Source organism: Oryctolagus cuniculus, chromosome 17 (genome assembly GCF_051225735.1).
Source record: "Oryctolagus cuniculus isolate XC-2025 breed Fujian yellow rabbit chromosome 17, ASM5122573v1, whole genome shotgun sequence".
Classification (NCBI taxonomy): domain Eukaryota; kingdom Metazoa; phylum Chordata; class Mammalia; order Lagomorpha; family Leporidae; genus Oryctolagus; species Oryctolagus cuniculus.
The window spans coordinates 5980045-5994297 of NC_142883.1; the positions used below are offsets into that span (position 1 = coordinate 5980045).

At 68.7% G+C, this 14253-nt stretch overlaps 2 protein-coding genes across 10 annotated transcripts in view; both read right to left on the reverse strand.

The window, feature by feature from the left end:
- Nucleotides 1-1971, reverse strand: part of TTYH2 (tweety family member 2) — a 30158-nt gene extending 28187 nt beyond the window's left edge. Inside the window, exon 1 of the mRNA XM_051830959.3 lies at nt 1748-1971. Coding sequence (XP_051686919.3) covers nt 1748-1876 — 129 coding nt within the window. The 5' untranslated portion in view covers nt 1877-1971. The remainder of the gene's footprint in view (nt 1-1747) is intronic.
- A 1018-nt stretch (nt 1972-2989) lies between these two features.
- RPL38 (ribosomal protein L38) lies at nt 2990-11507 on the reverse strand. Of its 9 annotated transcripts, XM_089318500.1 has the most exons (7): nt 11300-11436; nt 10772-10898; nt 9330-9452; nt 6788-6889; nt 6644-6670; nt 5404-5526; nt 2990-5302 (listed from the first exon to the last, which is right to left on the reverse strand). In XM_089318500.1, exons 3-7 carry the CDS (start codon nt 9347-9349, stop codon nt 5041-5043), a joined length of 534 nt encoding a protein of 177 aa, XP_089174626.1. In that variant the 5' UTR covers nt 9350-9452; nt 10772-10898; nt 11300-11436; the 3' UTR covers nt 2990-5040. The 9 variants fall into 9 exon arrangements, with proteins under 9 accessions (XP_089174626.1, XP_089174627.1, XP_069916468.2 ...); XM_089318501.1 differs by lacking the exon at nt 10772-10898 and having other exon boundaries at nt 11392-11507; XM_070060367.2 differs by lacking the exon at nt 10772-10898 and having other exon boundaries at nt 11300-11450.
- Between the last annotated feature and the right edge of the window lie 2746 nt (nt 11508-14253).

The following is a 14253-nucleotide window of genomic DNA, read 5'->3' on the forward strand; positions in this document are numbered from 1 at the left end:
CTGCCCACGGTCACGCAGCCTGGGAATGCAACCCGGCCAGCCGAGCGGCGGAGCCCAGACGCTGCCCCGTGCTTTTGGTGACCGCGGCCACCCCGGGCTGGGCGCAGCACTGGGCCCTGCCAAGCTTGCTGAGGACAGGGCCGGCAGCACCCAGGCCCCGGTGGGAACTGACCAGGCTGCTGGCTCTGGCCGGGGCTGGAAGGGGGATGTCCAGGAGAGGCCTGTGGTCAGACACCAGGGGGACTTACCGAAATGTGTAGAGCCAGACTTCCCACACTGTCCCCTCCCTCCCTGCACTCAGCGCTCTGACCCCCTCCACCGGCAGGGCCAGGTGTGGGGAAAGACACCCTGGGGGTGGGGGTGCATGGGACACCCAGCATGAGGCAGACCCTGGGGGGGGGCATGGGACACCCAGCACGAGCCAGACCCTGTGGGGGGGGGCATGGGACACCCAGCACGAGCCAGACCCTGTGGGGGGGGCATGGGACACCCAGCATAAGCCAGACCCTGTGGGGGGGGCATGGGACACCCAGCATAAGCCAGACCCTGTGGGGGGGCATGGGACACCCAGCACGAGCCAGGCCCTGTGGGGGGGGGCATGGGACACCCAGCACGAGCCAGACCCGGGAGGAGGAGGGCAGGGGCTGCGAGAGGGTCCCTCTGGCTCTGCTGCCACCTGTCGGGGTGGGAGGGGCGGCTCAGGCCCCTGGGGTGGGAGTGCCCTGGCGCTCCCTACTCCCACTCAGTTAAGATCCGTGCAGGATCTGGGACCCGGTATGGGATGGAAGGACGGACAGGACACAAGTCAGGACAGCTGTCTCAGCTGTCACATCCGCCTCTTTTCAACAACGCCAGGGAGCGGAAAGGTCCCCTGGAGCTATCCCCGGGCGGCGGACTTCCAGGGGCAGGGAGGGGCTGGGATGAGGAGGAGCCCCTGGGCAGGGTCTGGGCGGCTGCAGGAGGTCCCGCTGCCCGGGCCTGGGGCAGCATGGACACCTCGGGTTATTATTAGACTCCCTGTGTCACTGTCCTGGCGCTCAGGTCAGGGTTCCCCGGCCCCACAGGACAAAGGCCGAGGCTGACTCTCCCGCGTCCAGAGGCCCCTGCCTGGACAGGACCGCGACTGGACACTGCGGGCAGGGGCCCCAGGGGGCCGATCCCGAAGTGGGAGCACTCTTGGGGGTCCTGAATCCTGCACCCAACAGAGGGAAATGGCTCAGCAGGACCACAGGGGCCTAAGCGGGCTGCGCGCCCCCCGCCCCGGCTACGGCCGAGGGAGGGGCCGGCAGAAGTGTGAGGACGAGCTGGGCAGCCACCAGCCCAGGACTCCGCGGCGGAGGCGGCGGGACGCAGGGACGGGGGGCAGGGTGCGCTCTCACGACCACCGCGGGAGACGTGGCGGCTCCGAGCCCGCCCTCCTTCCCCGCGGAGCGGGGGGAGCCGCCGCCGCCGCCAAGCCCGGGAGAGGCCGCGCGGGCAGAGGTCGCCGCGCCGCCCCCACCGCACGCACGGTCCGACCCGGAGGCGCGAGCGCTTGCAGCGAGAACTTCTGCCGGGCCACGCGCCGGGACCTCTTTAGGAGCAGAACTTCGGGGCGCCCCCGTCCCCGCGGGCGGTCTCCGCGCTCGGCCTCCCCGCCACGTTCCCGGGCCGAACGGGGAGAGGGGAAGGGGCCCAGGGGCGCGAGCAGAGCGCGGGCTCGGGGTCTGGAGAGCAGAAGGGTGGGCCGGGGGCCGCGCGGGCTCACCTCCTGGTAAGTCTCGTCGCGCGGGCTGAAGGTGCTGTCCACCCGCTGCAGGCGCAGGCCCACGTGCGGGACGCTGTGCAGCCACACGACCCACCAGGGCGCGATGTACTCCACTCGCGCCGCCGGCATGGCTCAGCCCGAGTGCGGCCCCGCACGCTGCGGCCGCCGCTGCCGACGCCGCCGCGGGGCCCGGGACGCGCGCCCGGCCGGCCCGGCCCTCCGGCCCCGCCCCTCCGGCCCCGCCCCTCCGGCCCCGCCCCGCCCCTCCGGCCCCCCCGGCCCCACCCCGCCCCCTCCAGGCTTCGGCCCCACCCCTCCGGGCCCCGCCCCCGCCTGGCCCCGCCCCCGCCTGGCCTCCCCGAACGCGCCCGCCCTGACCCCGGAGGTCGGGTCACTCCCTGCCCGGCTGCCTGCCCTGGGCCGACCGGAGAAAGAGTTGAAAGAAGTGCGAAGGGCCCCTAGAAGTCTCCTAAGTCTTGTCGCCTTGTCCTCCATCAGGGTCTGCGGGACGGGGCGGGAGAGGCGAGGCCGGCCGGTGCCGGGGCTGCGAGGGCAGAAGGGGCCATCCCAGCCGCGGGGCGTGCGTGCGGCCCCTGAGCACCCCCGGTGCACCTGGGGACGCCGAGAGAGAGGACGCGGTGCCTCTCCCGGGGATTCCCGGTGACACAGGCGGCTTGGGGCGCCCTGGGCGTGGGCGACGCGGCTCCCCTGCGCCCTGACGCCGCTGGGTTCTTCCTGGGGGGGCAAGACAGGGCTGGCCGCCTGGAGGAAGGGGCCCCCGAGCTGTCTGGGGAGCCTGGGAGGGGCACGGGGGCGCCTTGGGAGGAGGCGGGCACGGGGGCGCCTGGGGGCGGGACCGCAGGCAGGAGCGTGGGAGGGGATGGACAACCAGGCCCCTGGGGGACGCTCGGCCCCACGCAGCCGCGGGGGGACCTGTTCCGTCAGGGGCACCCTCGGAGCGCGCTTTGGGGGAAGGTAAAACCCGGCGGAAGCTACCGCAAACACGCGTGGCCGACAGGGGCCAGACCACAGTGGCCGCTGCGCCTGTCCGCCCGGAGCCGCGCCCTGCCCTCCGCGTGTGCACACGGAGAGTCGAGGCCCGTGGGGGCGCAGGAGGCCGGGACCACTCGCTCTTCTGCACAGGGGTTTGGTCCATGAATTCTACCCACTTCCATCCTAGGGCAAGCAGCGACGCGTGCACACGTTTCTGTCCCCAGGCGAGGCCAGGCGCCTCTCTTCATTACAGCCCCCCCCCCGCCCCCACGTGCCTGGAAGAGAGCTGGGTTCGCGGTGGGCGCAGGCATCGGCATTAGCCAGGTAAGGGCTGGTGGGCTGCATCCCGGCCGCAGACGCGGCCCGGGGCCCGGGGAGGGAGCCTGCAGGAGCGGGCACCGCCGCTGTGCATGTCCCCACGCTGGGCCTCGGAGAACTGAGGGGTGGTCGTCTAGCTCAGGGCGCAGCACCTGGTGTGGGGCTGCATCCTGGCCCAGCACTGTGGGTGTCCCCCTGGCTTCCCGCTCCTGTGCACCCTGGAGGCTCCAGGACTTGGGCCCCTGCCACCCACACGGGAGGCCTGGGGCAGTTCCAGGTTGTTGGCTCGGGCCTGGAATACCCTGAGTGTGGTGGGCATTTGGGGAGTGAACCAGTGGATGAGATGCAAAAAAATCACCTCACTTTGAAGTAACTGTGCCTTTATTTAGAGGGGGAAAAACAGGAAGAGGCGGGAGGTAGCTTGGCCTGGGGCCCTGCTGACCTGCAGCAACACCCCAGGGCCCTTTCCTGCCGCCCATCAGCCCCCAGCCTGTGTGATGGCCACACATTGCTGTCACGAGGTCCCCCCACCCCCGCCAGACGCCACTGGATGTCCTGTCTGCTGGAGCTAGAGGCCTTGTCCCAGCGGTGACCTGCGGCATCCTGGGAGAGGCCAGGTGCCCCCAGGGGAGGGCTCCGTGCCTGGAGGCTCCCCAGGAGTCAGCCCCACGTGACCCCGAGGCACCATCCAGAACGGAAGCCCTGCGGCAAAGGCTGCCTCCTCCAGGCAGGCCCCGCAGAGCTCACGTCCTAGGAGCCGGGGTAAGCCTGGACTATGCTGTGGACAAGGACGGCCACACCTGGGCATGTGGAAGCCAGAGCAGCCCCCCGCGCCCACCCACGCCTCTCCTGGAAACAGGACCAAGCACAACTCCCTCAGGTCCTTAACAGTGATGATCTGCTTGTGCTAAGACGTCACCGACCACTCTACGGCCCGTTTAGAAGCAGAGCAGGTAACAACCATGAACTCGGGCTCTTACAGACCAGAAGGCACTTTAGCCCACAGCCATACCAGTCCTGGTGACTGCTTGTAGCGTGGCGCCACCTTGTGGCCTGTCCGGACATGAACCGCTATCCACGGCCATCCTCCCGGCAGGTTCTGTCTTAGGAACACACCGACGCCGCCTCAACACGGCTTGTTTCCCACGGGGCAGGCAATGCTCAGACCCTGCAGCAGAGCCAGGATCCCGCCCCTGCTAGACCGGGTGCGGGCGCGGCCCCTGAGCGGCAGGCACAGGACTGCTGGGGCGCTGGAAGGTCTCCCCCTCCACAGCTTCTCCTAGCGCATGTGGGACCCTGCAGGCTTTTTTTTTTTCTAAAGATTAATTTATTTGGAAGGCAGAGGCAGAGAGAAAGAGAAAGAGAGAAAAAGAGAGAGAAAATGAATCTTCCATCCGCTGGCTCACTCCCCAAATGGCCACAGCTAAACTGATCCGAAGCCAGGAGCCAGGAGCCTCTTCCGGGTCTCCCATGTGGGTGCAGGGGCCCAGACTTGGGCCATCTTCCACTGCTTTCCCAGGCCACAGCAGAGAGCTGGATCCGAAGTGGAGCAGCCGGGACTCGAACAGGCGCCCATGTGGGATGCCGGCACTGCAGGTGGCAGCTTTACCCGCTCTGCCACAGCGCCGGCCCCCGCCTTGCAGTTTTAAACCCCATCTTCGTTAGCTGCAATCATCGACCCAGAGCTGGCAGGGGGTGAGCCCCCGAGAACCCGGCTGCCTCCACGAGCCCCAAGCCCGTCAACAGGCCCGACGTGACACCCCCGTCCGGTGTGCACCCCAGAACCACCCAATGACAAGGCGGCGGCAGCGCCTCAGAGCCCCTGCACTTCCAAAAGCCGGCGGCTGTGGGCACCCGCTCGGACAGGGCTTCACTGCGCCCGCCTACCGCTACACGAAGCCGAGCCCCCCCACCCAGCAGGACGGTGACAACAGTGAACGCCCGAGCCTGGGGCCGATCTCACACAGGCCCCAGCGTCCCTCCTACGCCGGCTCCGCCGCCGTCACAGGGCGCGAGGACGTTCCTGCTAGGGCCTTGCCAAGCCCACCCGAACTGCCCGCCCCCAGGGCAGGCAAGGGAGCCGCAGCCCCCCCACGGCGTGTGCTTGTCCTCAGAGGCCACCGGGCCCCACCCCTCCCGCCCTCGCAGGGACAAGGACAGGGACAGGAGTCGGGGAGCACTTTTAACACTTTAATGCAGTTCCAGCGGCTTCTCCGGTTCATTTCAGCTCCTTCACGGCCAGGCCTGGGGGGAGAGCGGGGGTCAGGCCCGGAGCCGCCGGGGTGGGGGAGGGGCGGCCCGGAGCCGCGGGGGCGGGGGAGGGGCGGCCCGCGGGCTGCGCGCACCTGGGGGCAGGGACTGCTTCAGCTTCTCGGCCTTCTCCTTGTCCGTGATGACCAGCGTGTAGAGGTAGCGGCTGCAGCGCACCTTGAACTTCACGTTGTCCTTGTTCTTCTTGATCTTGACGGCTGTGAGGGGTCCGCAGAGTCACCGGGACGCCGGGCATCTCAGCCAACCCCGCAGGCGGTGCTGGGCGACTCCACTGTCGGCCAGCGACCAGGCCAGGCGGCCGCCCCCCAGCACCGGAGCCGGCAGGGCCCAGGCCCCGCCCCTGGAGGCGCACACGCCGGGCCCTTCCCAGATCCGCGCAGAGCCCAGGCCCGGTTATGAGGTCTCCCTGCGGGCCCGCTCCTCCACGCCGCCAGCAGCGGGGCCAGCCAGGAGCCCGTGTGGGCGCGGGGCCCCAGAGGCGGGGCTCCCCCCGGGGCAGGGTCCCCAGTGCGCCCCCTCCCCCAGCGCCACGGCTGCCGCGTCCAGGACCTCGGCTCAGCGGAGCTCACGCCCAGCAGCGCAGCGTGGACACCGAGCCGACAGCCGGACACCGAGCGCGCGGCCGGCCGCGGCCACCTGGGTCTGCGGGAGGAACCTGCCCCGCCCGGCCAGCGTCGCGCAGCAGCAGGCGGCCGAGGGCTGATCGCGGCTCCGTGGCTCTGCTCGGTCCCTGGCGCCAGCGCCGACCCCCCAACGCCCACCCTGCAGGCGCAGCAGGTCCACCCCCGCCCACCTCGCGGGCGCAGGGGCCGGGGCTCAGAGCCTCGGTCGGACGGTCAGTCCGCGGACAGCAGCTCAGCGCCCTCGACGCCGGCGGGCTGAGAGGACACCTGGGGGCCTGCAGCCGCGTGGGCGCCGGTTCGAGTCCCGGCTGCTCCACTTCCCATCCCGCTCCCTGCTGGGCCCGGGAGGGCAGTGGAGGCTGGCCCCAGTGCTTGGGCCCTGCACCCGCGTGGGAGCCCTGGCCACGGCGGCCCTCGGGGGAGTGGACAGCGGATGGGAGACCTCTCCCTCTCCTCCTCGCTGCTGTTCTTTCAGACACGTGATTCCACGGCCCCCGAGCCCGCGCCGCCCGCGTCCCTCTCCCGCCCGCGACGCGCCCGCGCGGCCACCCACACTTGGCATCCTTCCGCCGGGCCGTGAGCAGGAAGTCCTTGATCTCCTCGATTTTCCGGGGCTGAAACACAGGACAGGGGTCGGCGCGCGCCCTCGCGGCCCGGAGCCCCCGGGGCAGGGCCAGCGGGGCGTACTCACCATGGCGACCAGGCCGCGGACCAGCACCTGCGGACAGAGCGCCGTCACTGCCCCGCGCCGCCACACTCCCCGCCCCCACCCCGCACGCGCCACGCGAGCCCGGGGGCCCCAGAAGAAACGCGGCCGCGGATTAGCCCGGATTACCCACTTCGCCCGAACACCGCCGGGAAGCGACTCACGGCAGCAGCGAGAAGGGAGAGAGGCGGAAAGGAGCCGGACTTCCGTTTCCGGGCAGTTAAGCCCGCCCTACGGAGGAAACCGGGTACGGTGGCTTCAAAGGGCCAAAAGCCATCTAGGCGTTGCCCTGACCCTTTCCGCGGCCCTGCCACCTGCTGGTCTAACTTAGTAGTGCAGCTCCGGATGGAACGCCTCCCCCCTCCTCCCCTCTCCCCCCCCCTTCCCAGCGCCTCTCATCTCTCCCCTTCTTACTCTGCAGCTCGCAACCCCGGCTTGGCTTTGCTGTTTATTTACGGGACAGGCAGAGACACACAGGCCTTTCTCCTCTGGTTCACTGCCCAGGGGCCCACACCAGCCAGGGCGGGGGGCACAGAAGCCAGGGGCTCTGGAACTGCATCCGGGTCTCCCATGGGGCTGGCGGGGCCCCACGCTGCCCCCCCAGGGGGCCATCGGCAGGAACACTGAGCCGACTTGGACCAGGCCCCCTGGGACAGCCTGTGGGTGTCCCGAGTGGCTCTGGGCTTTGTCTGGGACTCGCCAGGACCTGTGCCCAGGGCACCCACACGGAGTTCTCACTGAGCGTCTGTCCCTCTCCGGCCGGTGAGCCTGCTGATGGGAGCTTGGGCTCCTGGTGATGTGGGGGCCGGGGGGCAGCCCTGGGGCTCCCCCCGCCTCCACCCCTGCACCTGCTGTCTGGCTCTCAAGGCCCCAGGGGACCTGGACGATCCCGATTCTCTCTCCCGCACTTCGGTTTCATTTCCAGCCCCTCGACAAATGTCCACGTTTTGTCGTATTTGTCCCCCCACCAGGTTTATAGTCACACACCAGAGGGTCCTGAACTTGCCCTAGAGGAGAGGGAGCTGTGACCTTGGCCTCGCCCCTTCCTTCCGTTGGCTGAGCCCCTGGCCGGGGTGGCCGCAAGGCGGGGAGTGCGGACCCCACCTCCCTCACCCGCACCTCTGTCTGGGTTCCAGCCCTGGTAGTGGATTTGGCTGGGAAAGGGTGGGGCCTAAGCCGGGCACCGTGGCTGCTGTGGCCCTGAGCCGGCCACGTCCCCCCCAGGTCCCCCACTGCAGGCCCAGGCTGTCCCGGGCTGTTCCACCCCACGGCCCCTCTCCCAGAGCAAGCGGCACCTTCACCTTGCAGGCGTCGCTGCGTCCCACAGGGGTGGACGGATGGACAGACAGGCAGACAGACAGGCGGATGGACAGGCGGACAGACAGGTAGACAGGTAGACAGGCGGACGGACAGGCTGTCGGAGTGAGGGCTCTTGGCGCCCAAAGCAGAGCCCGGCGCACAGCAGGTGCCCCCTGCCGTCCCTTCCCATGGCGAGGCCAGCAGGGTGGGGGTGGGGCCAGGAGGCGGAGCTGCGCCCCCATGGGGAGGGCCGGGTGTGGGGGGCGGACGTGGGCCCCCCGGTGGGCCCCGAGTCCCCTCGCTCAGGGAGCCGCAGCACCAGGGCCGAGCTCTCCCCACAGCTCCCAAAGGGGAGACCAGGGGAGACCAGGCGGCCAGAGCCACCCGGGGGCCGCGCCGAGGGTCCTGTGCCACCAGAGGCCACCCCGGCCCTGCAGGAGGCAGAGGCCAGCAGGGTGGAGCCGGCTGGCTGCCTTGGGCGCGGCTGTGAGGCCCTGGCGTGAGCTGCGGGCTGCAGCCCCTGTCCCAGAGGAGGGCCAGGCCTCTGGGACAGGCGGGAGCCGGCCCCAGGCCACCGCTGTCCAGCCCTGTCCCCTCTCTGCCCCTCTCAGGGCAGCAGGTGGGGGTGGGGGGCGCCCTGGCCGCCCGGGGCGCCCAGCGATCGGGGTTTCTCTCTGCAGTAGAAGGCGTGGGGGAAGGAGGACAGGGTCAGGATGGTCGTGCGGGGCACAGCAAGGACACGGGGACTTTCCTCCCGGTGTTAACATTGTGCGGACAGCAAGGGCCTGGTGTGGGGGCGGGGGACAGGAAGGAGAGCTCTGTCCTGAGGGGACCCTGGAGGGCTTCCTGGAGGAGGTAACTCGCCGAGCGGTCTCTGTGCGGGCCGAGAAGGAGTTTGCCAGGGAACAGGGCGGCAAGAGGGAGGGAGGGTCCCGAGCAAGTGACGGGGGTGGGGTCTGGGGTCTAGGGGCGGGGAGGCGAGGCTGGCGGGTTGGGCTGCAGTCCCCAAGGCCTCAGTAACGCCCACTGCGGGCCTGCAGCGTCTCCCGCTTCGCTCACAAGAGGCTTCGCGTGCTTGTGCGGGTCCCCAGGGGGCCGCTGTGAAGACCCTCCCCTGGTCCTTGGCACTGCGCGAGACGGCCCCGATGCAGTGCCCGCAGTCGCCGCGAGGGGGCGCCGCACTCGGGCCCGCAGCCTGAGGCTTCGTGCGGTGTCCCCCCACGCGCGAGAGTGCCGTGGGGTGAGCCCCCCTCTTGGGGATGGCCTCACCGGGCGTTAGCAGAGTGCTGGAGTCAGAGGCCGGGCAGGCACTGTGACCTGGGGGGGTGGGTGGGTGTCCCCAGTGACGTCTGCCCGCTGCCCCGGCGCCCACCTGGACTGTTCTGTGCCCATGGCCGGGGTATTTCAGGGTCCTGGAGGCCGAAGGAACGGGGCAGGTCTCGTGGCATCAATCAAGGTGGCCTTCCCGGAGGAGGCACGGTGACCGGAACCGTTCCTGCACACAAGGGGTCCTGGATTCCAATTCGGTGCTGGGCTGAGGGGCCTGGAATGCGCCCCCCCCCCCCGCCGAGGTCTCCGAGCCCGGTGTCTCCGGAGGAAGACGCACTGGCCCCTGCCAGCAGCCAGGCCAGGGGCGGGGGGCAGGGGGGGGTTGTATGCAGTGCAGGGGATGAGAAACAGAGGATGCGGCGAGGGGGAGTGCTTAGCGCAGCGGCTGGCTCTGGGGCTGTTAATTGGCTGCAGCAGGTTTGGAGGAGAGGGGCAGGGGGAGGGCTGGGCGGGCGCCACGGCTGCCCTGGGAAGCCCCGGCCGTCTCCTCCCTGGGGGCTCTGATCACAGCGCCTTCCGGCCCCTGCTCCCCCCTCCCCACGCCCCCCGGCCCCTTTCACCCCAAGAGCCGCGTCCTCCGTGTCCAACCCGCTCAGTAAAAAGGCGGTGCAGAGATCTGGGTGGAAGAGGATCCGTCGTGCGCGGAGGGGACAAGCACCCCCCCGACATCAGCGGGAGCCGGGGCGCGGGGACACGCGGGGGAGCCGGGAAGAGGCGAGCGGGCGTCCGGCCCCGCGATCGCCTTGAGTCTGTCTCGCCTTGCCCAGCGCGCGGGGGAAATCAATGGAGCTGTCAGCGGCGGAGTGCGCCCGGATGGCAGGCGTCCCCACTGCGGGGTGCCCAGACAGATGCTCCGAATTAAAATCCAGGACGGCGAGAGGGGCGGAGGGGCCGGGGAGCCAACACCCGACAGGCCGCCGCAGGCGGAGCGGGGACCCGGGAGATTAAAGTCCATCCATCACGGGGCGCAGACGTGGGCAGTGGTGCCTGATGGGTCGCGGGCTGATGTGGAGTCCCGGGCTTGGGGCTTGTCTCTCCCAGGCAGGGGGAGGTGCGGCGGCCTCCTGCCTGGCTGGGGTTGATGAGGGGCAGGGGGAGAGCGGGGGTGACCTCATAGCCCAGGGCTGTGTGCCTGGGACGGTGGGTGGGGTGCACTTTGGCTCAGGCAGGTGGGACCTCTATGGGGGGTGGCTCTTTGCTCCCTGCTGTCTGCCCCCAGGGGAGCCCTGGTCCCCAAAGGCTGGGTCCCCTGACTGGCGAGCCCCTTCCCCCCACCCCCCATGTGTCCTCCAGGGCTGGCCGGCTGGTACGGAGACTCCAGGAGGGACAGGAGCTGAGGGTCAGGGTCCGCCCCCAACCCCCGTCTCCCGTCCCCACACACAGGGTCCATCTCCCCAGAACAGGGGCTTGGGAGTCAACAGAGGAGAAGTCCAGAGCCGGCTGCGCACCCCGGGGAGTCTGCTTCCCCCAGGCCCCGCCCCTCACCTGCACAGCGCCCCCTGGTGGTCTGGGCCACTTTTCCTAATGTTTGTGCAGGTGCAGAAGCCAGCAGTGAGAATGCGAGCCCCGGGAACCCGACAACCAGACCGCCTTGGGGGGATGTCCTGAGGGGCTGGGGCGGGGGCAGAGACCTTCAGCCCAGGCGGGCGGGAGCCCCTCACCGTCTTCCTCCCTCCCCGGTGGCTGAACCCAGCGGGTCCATGGGGGACCTTCTTGGGGTTGCAGCAGCGTGTCTCCCTCCTTCAAGGTCCCGGGGCTCAGGCTGGCTCCCCTCGCTCCACCCAAGCCTCCCACCAGCCCTTCAGGGCCTCCCGCCCCCTCCCCACACCCAGCTCCTGTTGGTGACACGGTGGTTTGCACGGCCCAGGCACAGGTGGAGCTGCCGCCGGCACAGCCACACGCCCACCCCAGCGTCCCAAGGGACATGTCGGCCCGAGGTTGCTTCCTGGTATTGCATCGCCCCGGACAAGTTCTACCAATTAAACCCGTGACCGCGTTTCCAAAAGCAATTACCGCAGAGCTGCGGTGCCTCCCGGGGCGGAGAGATTAGAGAGACGCCAGCGGGCAGGGGCTCCGGGGTCCTCGGGCTGTGTGCGGGCACCCACCTGCCTTGGAGCGCCTGCGCACACTGACAGGGAGAAGCCAGACTTGGGGGAGGGAGCGGCGACTCAGGAATCTAAAGAGGAGAAAGACTGCAGACTGACACAGTTCTGAGCAGCCTCCAGCAGGCTACGTCTGGGGGAGGGGCATCTCTGCAGGGGGCGTGGCTGCCTAGCCCCTCCCCTCCCCCCACGCCCCCACACTGGGCTCTGCCCCTGTCTCTCCCGACCCCACCCCCTGTCTTGAGCTCCTGGGCAGGCAAGGGGGGGGCATTCCCACCGTGCTGTCCCACTTCCCCTTGGCGGGGGCTGGAAAGAGGTGGCCTTGCTGGGGGCTCCTGCAGGGCGGGTGGAGGGTCCAGGCCCTTGCTCCTGCCGGGGCCGCCATACCTGGAGCAGGACAGTGTCCCTGTCAATTAGAGCAGATGAAGTCCTTGGCCCCGACTGTGGCCATGGCCTTGCTGTTGGGTTTAACCCTCTAAGAACAGGGCCTGGGTGGAGTTGGAAGAGGGTCCGTGTGTGGGGCTGACCCAGTGGAAGCTGCAGGGAGCGGGGGGGGGGGGGGGCGGGGGTAGAACAGGGACGAAAGCCAGCAGCTCACTGGGCGCCCGCCCGTGCCGGCTGTGCCACAGTGGTCGCCTGCCGCCGTGCTGCCAGCAGCCCTGCGTCAGCCAAGGTAGAGAGGTGGCCCCGGGGGCTCCGAGAGGTGCGGGGACTTGTCCAGGGTCCCCCAGCAAGCGAGAGAAGGACCAGGACCCTCTAGGCTGAGGCTCGAATGCTCTCCAGGGCCCCGCTGGGCCGCGTGTTGTTGACAGCAAGGCCAGGGCCAGAGGCAACGCAGCCAGAGAGACTCCTCCAGCCTGCCTGCGTGCTGGGACGGGGATCCACGGGTCAGCCGACCTGTCCCCTGCCCTCGTGGGGGTGCTGTGTGCCCAGGGAGATGGGCCCGTTTCTGCAGCTCTGCCCCTGTGCTTGTCAGAGCCAGCCCCGCAGCGCCTGACCCTGTAGCACCGTCCCATGGCCCTGTGGCCCCTCCCCATGGCCATGGCCCCTCCCCATGGCCCGGTGGCCCCGCCCCCAGCTGCAGAAAGCTGGACAGCCTGGGAGAATCCTGACTTTGAAGCTGGGATCCGCCTATGGCGCCAGTACACCGGGTTCTAGTCCCAGTTGGGGCTCCGGATTCTGTCCCGGTTGCTCCTCTTCCAGGCCAGCTCTCTGCTGTGGCCAGGGAGTGCAGTGGAGGATGGCCCAAGTGCTTGGGCCCTGCACCCCATGGGAGACCAGGAGAAGCACCTGGCTCCTGGCTTCGGATCGGCACAGTGCGCCAGCCATAACAACCATTTGGGGGGTGAACCAACGGATGGAAGACCTTTCTCTCCATCTCTCTCTCTCTCTAACTCTGTCAAAAAACAAACAAACAAACAAACAAAAAAACAAAGACGCCCTGAGTGGCTGACAGGCCTGGGACCTCCAGGAGCCGCAGGGCAAGGGACGCTTGATGGGGACGCTTGATGGGGACGCTTGATGGGGACGCTTGCGTGGGGGAGGCTTGCATGGAGGATGCCTGCGTGGGGGCCCACGAGGGTGGGTGCAGGTGGAAGTCGGAGGCCGGGAGGCCCCAGCGGGCAGCAGCGCTGGCTCAGAGCCCCCGTGAGAGCGGCCGGCTCTGCCCGCTGCCCTGTCCCTTTCCTGCAGCTGGCTTGCGCTGCTCTCCACAAGCAGAGCCCAGTGGGCTCAGGCACAAGAGCGAGAGGAGGCGGGTCGGGCAGGGACAGCTGCCTGGGCTTTCTCAAAGCCAGAGCAGGGACCTCGCAGCAGCGGGAGGGGAGCGGGCAGGGGCGTGGCGTGCACAGGACGGGGCGGGGGTGCTGCAGCGCTCACAATCCAACTGCCCACTGCTAGAGAAGAGAAGGTCCGACCTGCAGCATTGGCTGACTCCTGCGGTGTGAACGCCCCCCCACCCCGCCCCCAGGCTGTTCTCAGCTGTCAGTGTGACGTCATTGTCTGGCCAGCTTTCGAGTGTGGAGCAAGCCAGTTCCAGCATGCCCAGCGTCATGTCGCTGGTCTTTGTTTTTATTTATTTTTATTTACTTGAAAGGCAGAGTTACAGAGGGAGGGAGGAAGGGGGAGAGAGAGAGAGAGAGAGAGAGATCTTCCATCTACTGATTCACTCCCCAAATGGCTGCGATGGCTGGGACTGAGCCTGGCTGAAGCCAGGAGCCAGGAGCTTCTTCCAGGTCTCCCACTTGAGTTCAGGGGCCCGAGCACTTGGGCCGTCCTCTGCTGCTTTCCCAGGTGCATTAGCAAGAAGCTGGGTTGGAAGTGGAGCAGCTGGGAATTGAACCGGCCGCACATACGGGATGCCGGCATCACAGGTGGTGGCTTTACCCGCTGTGCCACAGAGCCAGCCCTGGGACTTTAAGCTTTAATATGAAGTGGCAAAGCCCAGGCCCCAGGCGGGCGGTGTTGGGCGTCTGTGTGTTCGGCGGCGGTGCTGTTGCTTGTTCTGTTGTCCCCTGGATAACCCCCTGGGCCTGTGCCTGCTGTAGACCAGGAGAGGCTGTGTGACGGGGGGCGGTGGCTTGTTTTCTAATGCAGAGGGGGAAGACGGGTCCTCACTCGCTCCAGCCAGCCGCGCTGCAGGGTCATCCCTCATCTTAATGAGCTCATCCGAATCTCACTTGCTAATGAGGAACTTAATGGTCACTGACTGACAAGCGAGACTGAGCGGGGAAACAGGAAGGTCGTTACGACAATGAAACATGGAGCTAAAAGCCACAGCACAGCCATCGCACCTGCTCACCCCTGTGTGCCAGCCCAGAGTGGCCCACTGGGCATCAGGCCGGGCTCCTGGCGGGCCCTTGGGTC